Source organism: Nicotiana tomentosiformis, chromosome 6, assembly GCF_000390325.3.
Source record: "Nicotiana tomentosiformis chromosome 6, ASM39032v3, whole genome shotgun sequence".
In the NCBI taxonomy this organism is placed as follows: Eukaryota; Viridiplantae; Streptophyta; class Magnoliopsida; order Solanales; family Solanaceae; genus Nicotiana; species Nicotiana tomentosiformis.
The window spans coordinates 108,452,658-108,468,049 of record NC_090817.1 but is presented as its reverse complement, the minus strand read 5'-3'; the positions used below and the strand labels follow the sequence as shown (position 1 = coordinate 108,468,049).

General features: G+C 35.6%; 1 protein-coding gene across 1 annotated transcript; it reads left to right on the top strand.

Moving 5' to 3' along the window:
• Positions 1-520: 520 nt before the first annotated feature.
• On the top strand, positions 521-3,362 carry LOC104102592 (floral homeotic protein PMADS 2). Its single transcript, XM_009610343.4, has 7 exons — positions 521-888; positions 1,055-1,121; positions 1,851-1,912; positions 2,007-2,106; positions 2,234-2,263; positions 2,374-2,418; positions 2,946-3,362. Exons 1-7 carry the CDS (start codon positions 701-703, stop codon positions 3,090-3,092), a joined length of 639 nt encoding a protein of 212 aa, XP_009608638.1. The 5' UTR covers positions 521-700; the 3' UTR covers positions 3,093-3,362.
• The last annotated feature ends 12,030 nt before the right edge of the window (positions 3,363-15,392 follow it).

Below are 15,392 nucleotides of genomic sequence, written 5' to 3'. Positions count from 1 at the left end.
CTTAACTCATAAAAATTTGAAACGAATAAATTAAATTTTGAACCTTTCATTTCTTTTGACTTCTTTAACGTGTTCGTTCATAATAATTCACTTGCTTCCAATAGAAATTGTCATTCTCAATTGGGGAATATAGCATGTTCATAAAAAAAAGACTACACAATATATAAGTTAATCCTTTTCGGACAAAGTTTTCTTTTTACCTTGCATTCTTACAACGAGCTTCGTTAGAGAGTTATTATGTTATTTTTCGCTTTTGGTAGGTGAAGAGCAACAATATTACTAAGAAATCATCCTGCTAAAATTATCAAAATTCTTTATTTTAAACTCTAACATTATTATAATCAATATAATGGCGAGTTGTAAGTATTAACACTTATTTAGAAAAGAGAAAGGAGAGACCTCAGGATAAAAAAGTGTAACAGAGAGCTAAGAGGTTTTGTATGTTTCATTAACAGGCCAGTAAAGCAAGAATCAAAGGACAGGATTTTTAACAGTGGTTTGGCATTGTCAAATGCCCATAAAAAAACCTACTTTGCTGAGAACATAGAAAGTTTCTTGTCGGGCAAACCTATAATAGAAATGCCATTACTTTCTTCTTCTTCTTCCTCCTTTCCCCTAACCTATTCATCAAACTAACCTATTCATCAAATTAAATTCACATATTCCCCACTTTCAATACCAATAATTTAAAGAAGAAGAGATGGGGAGAGGAAAGATAGAGATAAAGAGAATAGAGAACTCAAGCAACAGGCAAGTGACTTACTCCAAGAGAAGAAATGGGATCATTAAGAAAGCTAAAGAGATCACAGTTCTTTGTGATGCCAAGGTCTCCCTTATCATCTTTGGTAATTCTGGCAAGATGCATGAATATTGTAGCCCTTCTACTACGTAAGTCATGTCTTTAATTTGCAGTTTATTTTTCAGTTGAAACCCACAAAGAGAAAACCCTAGTTTTATATAATGGTTTTCCTTTTTTTCTTTTCCAAAAAAATAAAGTTTATCTTCTTCTTGTTGAAATTATAATTTATTGGTCTTTTTTTTTTGATTTATTCAGGATAGCTGATATGCTTGATGGGTATCAAAAAACTTCTGGGAGGAGGTTATGGGATGCTAAGCATGAGGTAGTTTCACTTTAATTTGTGTGTAGATTTGAGTAGAGATCGAAATTGAAAACACCTTTGTGTCCATGTTTTTCTCTTGAAAGTATAGCTAGATTCTGGCTTTTTTCCTGTGGAATAAGATATGGTTTTTTGCTAAAATTATGTCAAGTGACTTGAAACATGAATTCTAGGAGCAGATCTACAAATAGGATGTGTAGCTGCTACCTCTCTCTCTCTCTCTCTCTCTAGATGTCTCAATTTTTTTTCCCTCTCTATAGATCTCTCTCTCTCTAGACGTCTCAACTTCAATTCTCTATCTCTGCTGAATATCATGGCTGCTCTTTAAGGATAAAGAACACAAAACCTTGTAAAGTATGAGATTTTACATCTATTAATAGATCTGAAAAAATAACACAAATTATCCCCTCTCGCTAGCTCCTCTATCCATCTCTAGCTCTCTTTCTTTCTCTTTTTTGCTAAATATATTTGTAAAATTAATCTCTAATTAAAGACTTAGCTTGCAAATTTTGGTACCTTGCAAAATCAGTGTCTTCCGATTTTGTAATTGTTGTAACAGCACTGTCGCTACTTGATGAAAAGGGTACAATATGATCTTAAAAACAAGTTCAAATTTATAAATAACACAGTTGCATAGAGTTATTTGTCACCTCAGCTTGAATATTCGCATAGAGTAACAATTCTAATTACTCTTGTGCTTCGTGAATAAATGGGGATACTTAATTAATACAGAACTTGAGCAATGAAATTGATAGAATCAAGAAAGAGAATGACAGTATGCAGGTTAAGCTCAGGTAAATTAATAATTCTTTCTTTTTTCTCCTTTATATTTTAACTTCTTTTGTGTATTCCCCACCCTCGATTATGTACAATTATATTAATTTCCAGGCACCTTAAAGGAGAAGATATCAATTCTCTGAACCACAAAGAACTTATGATTATGGAAGAAGCCTTACAAAATGGGCTTTCTAGTATCAGTGCCAAACAGGTAATTTAATTTATCTTTAATTTTTATCAATAATTATGTCTTAATAATTTGTAATTCCAATTATCAAAAGCAGACAGCTTTGATATCCTTTCTTTTTTCTTGGTTTTTTCAATTGCTTACAACACAGTCTGAGATCTTGAGGATGGTCAGGAAAAATGTAAGTATGCAAATTTATTTATATACATAGGTGAATGAAATCATAAGTACCACTTTGGACCTATTATAGTTACTAATATCTTATTTATTTTGTGGGATGAAATAATTCAGGACCAAATTCTGGAGGAGGAACATAAGCAACTTCAATATGCTTTGGTAAGTCACGACCATCATAAGAAATTTAGTTCACTTGCCACATGTACATGTACAAACATGAAAAACTATCAAAAATGATTTTATCTCTATTATAATTTTTCAAATTCTTTCTTTCTGAAATAGTTGTGACTACTACTTTATTCAAGGAAAATTAGCCAACAAATCAAAGCCAGTAGTGACAAAAAGATATAGTAGCTACATCTCTCTACTTCCAATAGTAGAGATTTCATTTTTAGGGGTATATTTTTTGGCTATGTGAAGGGAGCATTGGCGTAACTAGTAAAGTTGTTGCCACGTGATCAGGAGGTCACGTGTTCGAGCCGTGAAAACAGCCTCGTGCAAAAATGCAGGTAAGGCTGCATAACCTTGTGGTTCGGCCCTTCCCTAGATACTGCGCTTAAGGGAGATTAGTGCACGAGGCTGCCTCTTTTTTTTGCTCTGAATTGGTTATTCCTTCTCTATTTTGTTTAATTACGGAGAACAAATTACTTAGAAAACAACTAATTAGTATATCAATTTGTGAACAGCACCAAAAGGAGATGGCAGCCATGGGAGGAAACATGAGAGTGATTCAAGAGGAAGTGTACCATCAAAGAGACAGAGATTACGAGTACCAGATGCCATTTGCCCTGCGAGTTCAGCCAATGCAGCCAAACCTACATGAAAGAATGTAACATTATTTATTCCACTATCTGCAGTGTAACTAAAGGATCCTTAGTAATTTAGGGTTTGTACTAGAAGACTAATTAACGCCAGTTATATGGTGAACTAGCATAGACTTTATCCCGAGGCAACTTTTCATGTGGAAATTAATGGTTGTACTGAATATTGAAGGGCTCTTCCTATGGTTTTAAGTACTAAAAATGTCATACAAATATATGTGTGTGCACTGCTATGTAAATGCCGTTTGGTCATTATACATATTTTTTTCCTTCCGTTCCAAATTAGTTGTTGTTACTTTTCTTAAGAGTTAATTTGATGGATTAAATCAACTCAATATTTTAAAACTAAAATCAAGATATTCAAAAATTATACAAAAAATACTATAAAAAATTTGCCAAATTGCGGCGATTATTTATGGGGGTCATAAAAAAACTCTCACTATACATTTGTTTTGTAGCGTTTGAGCCAAACCCCCCACAAAATAGTTTTTATTGTGGCGGTTTAAGTGTGGGGGTTGCAAAAGACCTCCACTATATAGTCAATTCGTGGCGTTTGTTCCAACCTCCTCAAAAATTTTCTTATTATGGCGGTTTCTTTGTGAAGGTTTTTGATAACCTCCACAAATATTTCAATTTCAACTGTTTGAGAAATTGTCGCAATTCAGATACAAATTAATGATTATTAACTCATGCATATTTTTTAGTTATTTTTTCCGCCTTATTTCTTTAAAATTTAATCAAATTACATATTTTAGTTAAAATTATGCGAATTAATGCAATTGTTTTTTTAAAATTTTACGCCTTCAAGTGGCACCTTCCTTTATATAATCCCAGCAAAAAGAGCACATAACAGAGGGGGACATTCCACCTGACCTCTGTTCATTACATCTAAAAGACTATCCTTATAACCGTTAATAGAACAAATACAAAGATAAAGTACCTTTCTTACCAATATGCAAAAAGTACGTAAGAAAGTCTACCTATGTATGAAAGGAGCTCTCAGAAAGTGCTATACAGAAAATGACATATGTTCAGTAACAAATTTCTTTCCTCCCTTGTGTCTAAATATAGCCATTTGTATCTTATCCATCAGATATGGGCCTATAGCTTGATTGGGAAGATCCTTCCAATTATAAAAGATAGAATTCTCATGAATGATACTCCATTTAGCCAATGCATCTGCTACTTGATTAGCTTCACGATAGCAATATTGGATGGAAAACTCGCAAGATTGCAAGAGTTGTAGAATATCCTTAATTGCGTCCTGCATTTTCCAAGATGGATCGTACATGCCTTTTAATATGTTAACCAAGATCAAAGAGTCACGTTCTAAAATCAAATTGTGATATCCCTGGTCGATGCACCATTTAACTTTAATCAATGCTGCTTTAGCTCAGCTAAGTTACTACTAGCCCTTCTCAGTGGTTGTGCAAATACCATAATCAAAATACCATTAGAGTTTCTAATGATGCCCCCTGATCCCATATTCCCTTATCCATCCCTACTACCATCTGTGTTAAGCTTAAATCAGTTTGCAACTGGTTTATTCCATCTAATAATAGTAGTTTCAACAGTAGGAACAAGTACACAAATTTGATGACAAATGACATCCCATTGGTTGCCCCAATCCTTCTTCAGATTCTTTGCAATAGACCATCTATGGTGTGAGAGTATTTGATGGAATCTTCTAGCCACATAAACTCTAGAAGATCCATATCTGACTATACATCTCGCCTTCCATATCTCCCAGCAAATAACTATAGGAGTAATCCTCAGAATCTCCTGATGAATAAAATTCTTGGGCTTCATTTACCACCGTCTTAAAATCATCAATTTGATGGGAATATCTTCCCATTTAATGTCCAAGGGGTTGCCAAAGGTTTTCCATAGTCTATTTGCTACTTCTCTAGTCATGAATCTGTGATGAATTGTTTCTCCTTTAGGTATCCTGCAGCAAAAATATTTGGAAGCAAAATGTTGACCAAACTTGAGAAAAACTTCATCGAAAGGCAATTTTTCTTTTAAAAGTCTTCACATGAGAAAAGACATTTTGAAAGGCAAATGTGTATGCCAAATATTCTGAAAAAAGGGGAATGTGTCCCCTAACTTGTCTAGCTATCCTCCAAGCCGATGTTGCCATAAATTTGCCATTATAAGTTGGCATCCAAATAGGAGCATCATGTTTCCTGTGATCTCCAATGGTAATGGATAAAATCTGTCCAGTCATGTATTCAGGCAGTTGTAGATGATCAATGCTCCATCTTCCATCTACGATGATATCATTAACAGTTTGATTAGTCGGTGAATAATCATAATGAATGACCTGAGCAATGGCCCCAAAACCTGTCCAGTTGTCCCACCACAAGCTAAAATAGCTTGAATTTATCTTTCATAGCATATTGTCTTCAACTTTGTCCTTGACTTGCATGAGCTTTTTCCATCCATGTGACTGCCTGTCCTCCATTTCTTCACGTCAATATCTATACCTTCTAGCGTTTGTAATCTTTTTCTCCTCACTTTCTTCAATTGCAAAAATAAGATACAAGGTCTTCCATTATTTCTCTATGTCTTACTCGCTAGTTTTCTTTTATTGTTTTTGTGCATTTCTTTAATTCGTCTCTGAATCACGACTTCTATTTCATTTCTTCCTCATAGGTTTTTTATTTATATATTATACGAAATATCTACCCATAAATACTAAACATAATTTCTAACCACGTGAGTATCGTGAACTTTTAGGTGCAAAAAAAGAATGTGACTGATGTTGAACCACAACATTGGGTAACAAAAGAATAATGCAAAATGAGCCATCACAAAAGTTGAGATGTGAATCAACAAAAGCAAGGAATGATCGTTGATTCAAGTTGGTCTCAATGTCACAAGCGATATTTGTCTCCAAAGAAGAAGACAACTATATAGAGAATTGAATACATCAGGTACTCAGTGAGGCTCACTGAACAAAATGTAGGGTCGACGAGGCCTAATATAAACGAAAAAATATACTTTAGATTAACCATAAATAATATTTGCATTCATAGGTAACGACTACATATCAGATGAACAATAGTTGCAGGAGAGACATCTAAGTTTTGTAATTATCTATACAAACATTTGATTTTTTTTTTAAAATTATGTTTGAGATAATTTAAATTTTAAAGGGATATAGATATTTGTAATACTTAGCATGCAGATTTTCTTTATTTTCATCATAGCAGGTGTTCGACGTTCAAATAGTATTTTGCAAAGGCGGGTGTGTGAGACGAGCCATTTTACTACGGGACGAGACGTAAGCCCCACGTGTCTTTAAAATTTTTAATTTATAAATTACGCATAATAAAACAAAAAAATAGAAAGTATATTAAAGTTTAAGAAATTAAAAAAGGAATTAAAGAAACTCATAAAAAAATAAATATCTAATATGTTTTTAAAAATATAAATAATACAATAGTATTAAAGTTACTATGAGATACAACTATAACGTCTTAACTTTCAAATTTAAGAATTGTAATAATTCTGAATTTTAGATGAATTTGTAATGGTTTTTGTAAATTTTTCTATATTTTAGTTTGTCGTTGTTTTGGATTTTGTTTTGTCCTTACTTTCTTTATTATTTCTTGTTTAGTAGATAAATGAACTGTGTTTAAGTAAGTTTTACCAAACATATTATTTTTATTTTCCAAATGTGCTTCTATTTAAATAATTGTAATAATGAAAATTAAACAGAGGAAAAAGTAAAGAAACCACTTCAGTATTTTTCTTTTCATTTCCCTCATTTTTTAACTGATGAGCTTAAAATTACTCAACATTTATGCCCGCTTTGTGTCCTTGATTTGGTTGATTTGATAAAGATTTAGTCCGATTATGGTTTAATATATTGACTTTCAGTGCATGTGGTGCAAAGAGGATTAATGGACAGATAGTGCACTAAATGGGAGGAAAACAAGCTGAGCAAGAAGAAATTCTCATGTGCGGCCGCGCCCGAGCACCCACAAATGTGCACCTGAGCACACAAATATCACAAAAACACTGCCAGATGTGCGCGGCCATGTGCGCGGTCATACCCCCAGGTGCGCGGCCGCACACGTCCGTCTCCGAAAATTCTAGTCAGGTTTATTTTTGTAAATTTGGAGGCTTTTGACTTATGTGAAGTCTAGCTCGTCCCAAAAGAGGGTATCTCGGATTTGGAGTAACTTTTGGAGAAAAGAAGGCAAGGAAACAACCTAGGCTTGAATACTTCATACGAATCATTCAATACGAAAGTTTGTTGAATTCATGGGTTGTTATATTTTTTTATCCTCTTAATACTCTTTTCATGAATAATTTCTCCACTATGGAGTAATCCTTCTTAGGGTTATTGACAGATATTGTGAATTGATTGTTATTCGAGGGTTTGCTTTATGTTAGTTGCTTGAATTTGTTGAACGAATTTTGAATTAATTTAGAAAGTTAATTGGGGTTTCACTTTAATAGGAAGAGAAGTGTTGCTACAATTATCATTGTGTTATCTTGTTTGGGTAAATTTCAGGACTCTCGTAGGTAATCGAAAGAGCTTGCAAAGTTATCAATTGATCTAACTTAGAGGAATAGTTGAGAGACGTCTTCGTAAGAACATTTATTCTGCATATTTGATAACTTGGTATTTTACCAATTTATCTCATTTTTAAGCTTAGATTTGTGCTATATTTGATTGATAAAATTGTGTGTTTAATGTCGTTTACTTCTATTTTATAGGTTCTATGTGATTTAGAAGTGATCATGAAGAAACCAAGTGAAAACGAGTCAAAAAAAAGTTGAAAAGAAGAAAATCTGAAAAATGGCCTCAGATGTCGCAATTGCGACATAAATGTAGGAAATGCGAAGATAGCAGCAATCACAATTGCGATTAAGAAATCGCAAATGCGAAAGGGTCGCAAATGCGAAGTCAAACCAGACAGTCAACCTTCGCAAATGCGAAGTCTTTATCGCAAATGCGATAGTCAATAGGAAAGTCATAGTTTGCAAATGCGAACATAGCTTCGCAAATGTGAAGATCGCGCTTCAGTTCTAGGTACTTATGTAATTTCATATTTTTTGGCCCTAAACCCTTTAATACACGACGTAGCTCATTTGTAAAATATCTTTGGCAGCTTTGGACATATCTTAAAAAGAGAACACAAGTTTTGGAGCTAAGGTTCTTGCACACACACTTGGGTCTTGAAGATTTGAAGCTTTTGGTTGAGAATTTCTTACCCATTTATGTTCATTTCTTCATTTCCTTGCTTTGTATTGTATATCTAAGTGTGTAGTATTTTTTTAACACTTGAATCTTATTTATGGGAATATTTAAATTCAAAGTGTGGATTAAATATCTTGTTGTGCTTATGTATTGAACGTTTTTTATTTATTATAAAGTGAGTTATTGTTTCTTTAATTATTCTTGTTCTTTAATATTTTCAAAGGGATTAGCTAATCCTAGGACTCGCCCATTTACTTCGAATTAATTTTGGGAAAGATAATTTGGGGTTGTGAAAGATTAATTAACAAGAACTTGAGGCTTTAACCCTCACTTTATAGATTCTACCTAGGGATAAGATTGGACTACTTGTAGCCATATTCGGGTATGCTTAATCTCTTAATTATTTTAGGGATAATTCAATTAGGAAGTCTTGTTAGTCTTTGGAAGAAGCTAATATAGAATTATTACCCGAGGCTAATTAACATAAACTCACTCATATTTGTAAAATCATAAAATACATTGGATTGTTACTTGAGTGTAATTCCCCGTGCATCCATACTTGTAGCCATTGATCATTTTACTTGCTTTCTAGGTTAGTTTATACTTTCGCAATTAGTTATAAATATTTTCTCAACCATTTTTAAGTGTTTGTCTTAGCATAATAAGTGATAATTCTCTTACACGCCTAATCGTCTATATATTATTCTCTGTGGAATTCGACCCCGACTCATAGTTGGGTAAATTATATTGCATGTGACCGTGTCCATTTACTTTTTAGTAGTAGATTTGGACGTTATCAAAATTGGCGCCGTTGCCGGGGAACAATTTGACGTATTTAGATTGTTTGAGAAATAAGCGTACGTGCTTTGGTCCCAACTTGTGAATATTTATATAATTATTTTTCTTATCTTTGTTTATCTTCTTGTTTGTTTCTTGTTTATTTTCTTAGTTTTTTTTTTTTAAAATGGCATCATATAATAAAAATTGGTCGGATGGTAGTTGTTCATACTTTGATGACCCTTGTCCTTATTGTGGAGGACCACACTCTCAGCAAAATTGTTTAAATTCTCCCGGGGTGGATTGTGTGCACAATCGCAAACCCATGAGTGGAGTATTTGTGATAAGTGTGGTCGTCAAAACGGCCATTGGGATAATTGTGGTTATTTGTCCTTTCCTTCCCCAAACCCCCACTATGATGATTCTACTTTTTGTGATGACAAGTATAGGGATATGGAAGTGGAAGAAGTTGATCATGGTAAAAACGAAGAGTTCAAGCTCATGGTGGAATGCCTACTTGAAGGAGGAAACAAAGAGCAAAGTACCTTGGAGGAGCTTTTGGAAAATAGTCTCCAAAATGACTTGGCGCTTGAAAGGTTGAACTTAAAAATGGGAGAAATGCTTGAAGCTTTAGAGGTCCAAAAAGCCCCGGAAGTGAATGATAGCCAAGAACCTTCCTTAGAGGTTGAAGCCAAAAATCCTTCTTTGGCACTTGATCAAAACCGAGAAGAACTCTCAAATGCTCAAAATGAGAGGATGATGCTCATGTTGGAGGCCATTCTTGAAAATGAGGAGAAGCAAAGCTTGGCACTCAAGGACTTAAAACAAGCACTACATCGAAATGATGAGACTATCTGTACTTTGGAAGATCAAATGAATTCATTGATTAAGGCTCATTATGCCTATCGGTTTGAAAGTGTGGAAAGAGGTCAAGAAGAGTCCAACTTCGAGGAAGAAAGTGAGCTTTATTTTTAGGAATCAAGAATTGAACATCCACTAACCGACTTCATACTTGTTGGTGATGCTAAGAAAAATATGGAATTAGAGTCAACCGGTGTAGTTGAAAATATGGTTGAATTTGACTCTAATCTGGGGGACCAAGAGGATGTCAAAATCAGGAAAGAATTGAAATTTGGAGGTTTGATGTCACATTCCAAGTATTTTTCAACATTGAAATTATGTGGTGATATGGAAATTGAACTACACGAGTCAATGAGGGATTGCGAGGAGGAAAGGCAAAGGCCATACATTTTACAATTTGAAGGAACAAGAAGGCAAAATAACATTCCTCACATGAAAGCCAAGAAAAGCAAAATGAAAAAATTAAAGTTTGGCTTGATCATCTATTTACCACCCCCCCCCCCCCCGTCGCTCGTGATCACAAGCTTGAGTCCAATTTAGGTGCCCAATTCATATCGTCCAAGTGGCGAGAAAAGTGGTAAAGTTGATTCGCGTCGTGCCACGACATTAAATGCGGCGCTTGGTGGGAGGCAACCCATCATTTTCAAAAATTTTAGTCGTTTTTGAAATTTTCTTTTTTAGAGTAGCTTAGTATATTATTTTTGACTAATCTACCAAGTTTAAAATTTTTGGAATTGATTTGAGCAGGTCGGGGTGACCGGAGAGCCAAAACCAGTAGCTGCTAAAATTGCAGAAGCCGAGTGTTCGCATTTGCGAACAAAGGTTCGCATTTGCGAGCTTTGACACATCGCAAAACTGAGGACTAGGTCGCATTTGCGACCTCTGATGAATTTTTAAAGTTCGCAATTGCGAAGAAGGGGTCGCAAATGCGACATCAGGGGCCTTAAACAGGTAACTGTGTTCCATTTTGAACAAAAGTAAAAAAAAATTTGGGGCTCTCAAACCTTCATCTTTCTCACTCTCCTAACTCTCAAGTTCCACCATTTACACTCCTAATTGCAAGCATTAAGGTATGAAGGCTTAATCTTTATGCTCTATTGCATCATCTTCCTCTTCTTATTCTCTCCTTGTGCTCTCACATACTAGGGCTTAAATTAATTCTTATTTTCCGTGCAAAAATTATTTGAAAATGTCACGCCCCAAACTCGGGGAGCGCGACCGACGCTCAACCGATGAATCCGGCCGAGCAAGCCTGCTAGATACTTTCTGCCGCAAACTCACTCATGGAAAAAGAGGTGACGTATATTCATTAATTAAACAATAGGGAGATCATGAATACAATGCCAAAACCTTTCTATTAGTTTCTTCATCTTTAGTATCTCAAAATACACACCTTTTTATAGGCTAAAGTGGAACAAGTGATTCATTCAAACATAAACATGAATTATTTGACTTCCCCCAATACCGACATACAACCCACACAATGTCTACGGAGCCTCTAAAAGATACAAAAGAGTACAATGACAATGCCGACAATAAGGCTCCGGCTATACCTCCAAAGATGATAACAAAATGAAAAAAGGTACATGACCCCAGAATGAGGCGGGGCTCACCAAGTCTGCTAGGAGGAAGGTGCACTGCTATCGCTGATTAACACTGCCTGCTATGGAACCACCTGCATCCATTTAAAGATGCATCGCCCCGGACAAAAGGGATGTTAGTACTGTCGAATAGTACTAGTATGTAAAACTAAATACCATCTCAATAGAATGAATAATAATACAAGGGGGAACAGTCAAGAATTCAATAAGAGCTTCAAATAATATTAAAATATCAAGTTAAGGATCACATAAGTTTTCAAGTCAATTTCTATGTTATTAGGTTGGGTGATCTTTAGTGCCGATATACCATAATTCACAATACCATCGTATTCTTATACGGAGTCTGGTCTCGACCCAATCGTTTAGGTCGTCTTATTTGAGACATCAACCATAACCACAATTTCATTATAATTTTTAGCACAGTCACCATCATGTGTGCGGCATGGCGTCTGATCACAGCCCGATCGGCTAAGCCGTCTCACCCCAGACATTACCTTTCCCAATCAATCATCTCACTTCATACCCCTTTCACCTCTTTTCAATTCATTGGCACAAGTGGCCACAATTATAAAGTCATTCTTGGCACTTGACCGTATTTTATAATTCTAGTTCCCCTTTCCACATTCAAACATCATTATCATTATCAACAACAATAAGGCTTCTCATTTAAGACAATAAATACACATATGAGCAATTAGGGAATCTTAGGCACATAGAGGCCTTTCATACAATTTGGCATAACATCCTTTATTCGATCTTGACTTGAAGTCTTAACATTGTTAATATATATTCCATATTTTTAACACATCCTCAAATGATAAGATTACATGATGAAGCATTTAGAATACATATTGAACATATATCCTTCAATACAATCACATTTGGAATAGCCAATTCTATAATGATCAATTTGGGACTTACACCAATCACACGAACACTGTGGGATTCAATTCTAAGAAAAAGGGGTTTATCCAACATACCTCAATTGAGCTTCCTTAAACTCCAAAATGTTCTGGAATTCTTAGCAATTTCAATCTATTTTAGAAATATAATAAATTGAACCAAAATTAGGAAGAAGATCATGGTTTTAGCTCATTTGAGCATTTTATCAAACACTAGGTGTGTATTAAGGGTTTTAAGGCCCTTTTACAAAAGGTTCCATCATCCCTCAACCCATTCTCTACCATTTTTAGCTCACAACCTTCCTACATTATTTGATAACACATGCATGCAAGATAACAACTCCCACACCCAAAAATTGTGTTGCTAATTACTCCATTTTTAGTAAATTTTCGAAATTAAAAGCTAGGGCATAGACTCTTACCTTTAGGATGAAGACTTTCCTTGTTTATATTCAATGATTGAGCAAGAATTTATGGATAATAGGTTGAAGATAACTCTCTCACTCTAGGGAACTCTCTCACTCTCAAAATGTCCAATTTTAGCTCAAAAATGGTACCAATCGTCTATTTAACGAAGTAGGGTCGGGTTATAAAAATCCAAAAATGAAGTGATAGAATATAAGGGTCCACCAAACTCTATAGAGAACCAGGTTCCCTATCAGTTCTACTAGAACACACGCACACTGCAGTAAGTAAATGACAAGAGGATATTTACGTGGAAAATTCCTAGCTCAACGGGATTAAAAACCATGACCTACCCTTGTAGGATTTCAACTTCACTACTGAGCAACTTTTAGATTAAAACCTCTGCAACCTAGGAATTAACCTCTTAATCCCTCACTAACTTGTAATACTCTATTACAAGCCACTTTGTAATAACTCTATTACAAAGACTTTACAACTCAACTAACTCTAGCTAAGACTCAAACACAAAGGTTTAAGGTTTACAAAGGGTTTCCTACAGAATACTTCTAAACAAGCTAAGTAGGAATTACAATTGAAGAACTATTACAAAGTTACAACTCAACTAAGGACATACAATAACCTGATATGGGGAACTGGTGCTTAGTGATGTTGTTCTTTGTTCTTGATGCACTTGAGAATCATTTTCTTGATGATCAATCATAGTGAGTGTGCTTGAGTAAATTCTCTAAGTGTTCAAGTGATTTGTTTTACCTTCCTTGATGTTAATAATGCATTTGTGACATCACTAGGATGATGTAAGCAAGGTAGGTAAAAGACACTCCCCATAAAGTTGACTACTGCATTGTTTCTGCACTGTAGCGTGTGCAGGCAATAGCTTTACAGCTGGGGCAGTTGACTTGTGCAGTTTCCTCGAGAAACGGTAGCTATCTCTTCCCTCTATTGTTCCTTTGACTCTGAAGAGTTGAACCATATCCCAAGCTGGAACCTTTTGATCTTAAGGTCTTGAGAATGTGTAACAGGTTCCTTTTCTGGTTCTTGACAGTAAGTTTGTTAGATCATCAAAACATAATAGGGATATACATATAGCCTATCAATTTCCCCCTTTTTGATGATGACAAACTTATAATTCAAGTTCCCCATTAGAACCAGCATTTCCTAAATTCCCCCTGAATCTGTCATGCCACTTGTGTGCACACAACATGATTAAAAATAGAGCATAAAGAGCAAGATATATACAACAAAAAGGGAAAAACTTCCACTAAACAATTTGGATTTGAAAACAGGGAGCAGAGTCAATGTTACTGACAACTATCCACAATTAAGAACAACAAAAACAAATACCACAAACATCATAAAAAGAAATCATAGGAAACCAATACTTAAGACTTGACACTGAGGGGACACTGTTTAGGGAGCACTGGAAGGAGAGGGCTTAGAGGCAGAGGCAAGGGTTTGGAGGACGAGATCCATTCAAGCATTTGCCGACATTTGCTCGTTGAGCAGTCTCTCTTTTAGGTCCTCCACTTGTTTCCTGAGCTCATCATTCTCTTTTGTTGGACGAGCAACCTCTTTTCCTTGAGAACTACTAGAACCATGTGCCTCCTACAGCTGACTTAACTGAGTCTCAAGGATAGCATTCCTTGCTTTCAATTTCCTTATCTCCGAGGTAGCATTGTTCTGAGCATTGATCAGTTGAGATATGGTAGAAGTGCTTCCAACCCCTCCAATTTTCTCGATACACTCACATTCTTCAAGAGTAGCTTTGGAGAAAGTTTGCTTCTTTGTGCCCACTTTAGCTTGTCCCAGAGGAACCTTGAAGTTCTTAAAGACCTTGGTGAGAAGGAACCCATACGGCAGCCCATGATTACCATCTTTAAAGTCTGCCACTTTGTTCATGTGCTCTATCATAATCCCAGGCAGATTGATAGTAGTGAAGTTGTCCAGTGCTTCCATGAGGAAAAGGTTTACACGAGAGGTGATAGATCTTCTCTCAGCTCGAGGCAGCAGTACCTTGTTCACCATCTCAAACAGTAGTTGGTATACAGGAAGGAGGGCCTTCTTTTGAACCCGTTCCCCCTGCTGAACTGCTCTGTCCTTTAATATGGCATTTCTGAAGTTTTAAGAACAGGATCCATGAACACTAAATAGCCCTTCAGCAGGCACACCAAGAATGGACCCCAACAAGGTAGAGTCCATCACCATATCAACTCCAATCACCAACACACAAATGTGATCATCTTCAACTTTAAAAAGATCAGCATAGAAACTTTGAACTTCCTCTTCATACACCATTGGAGCATCATTTGTGAACAAATGTGTCCACTGTTGGAACTCACAGATCTCAACCAGCTGTCTCATACTAGGCTCCTCCAAGATATCAGGGGCAAATGTGCGGCCCCATAGAACCTTTTGACTTCTTAATCTCTCTTTCCCAGCACTCCTTGGATCACCCACTCTGGCCTTCTTTGAGGAACCAAGTTCCTCATCTGTATAAACTTTTCTCTTAGCAGACTTGCAAATATTCTTTCAT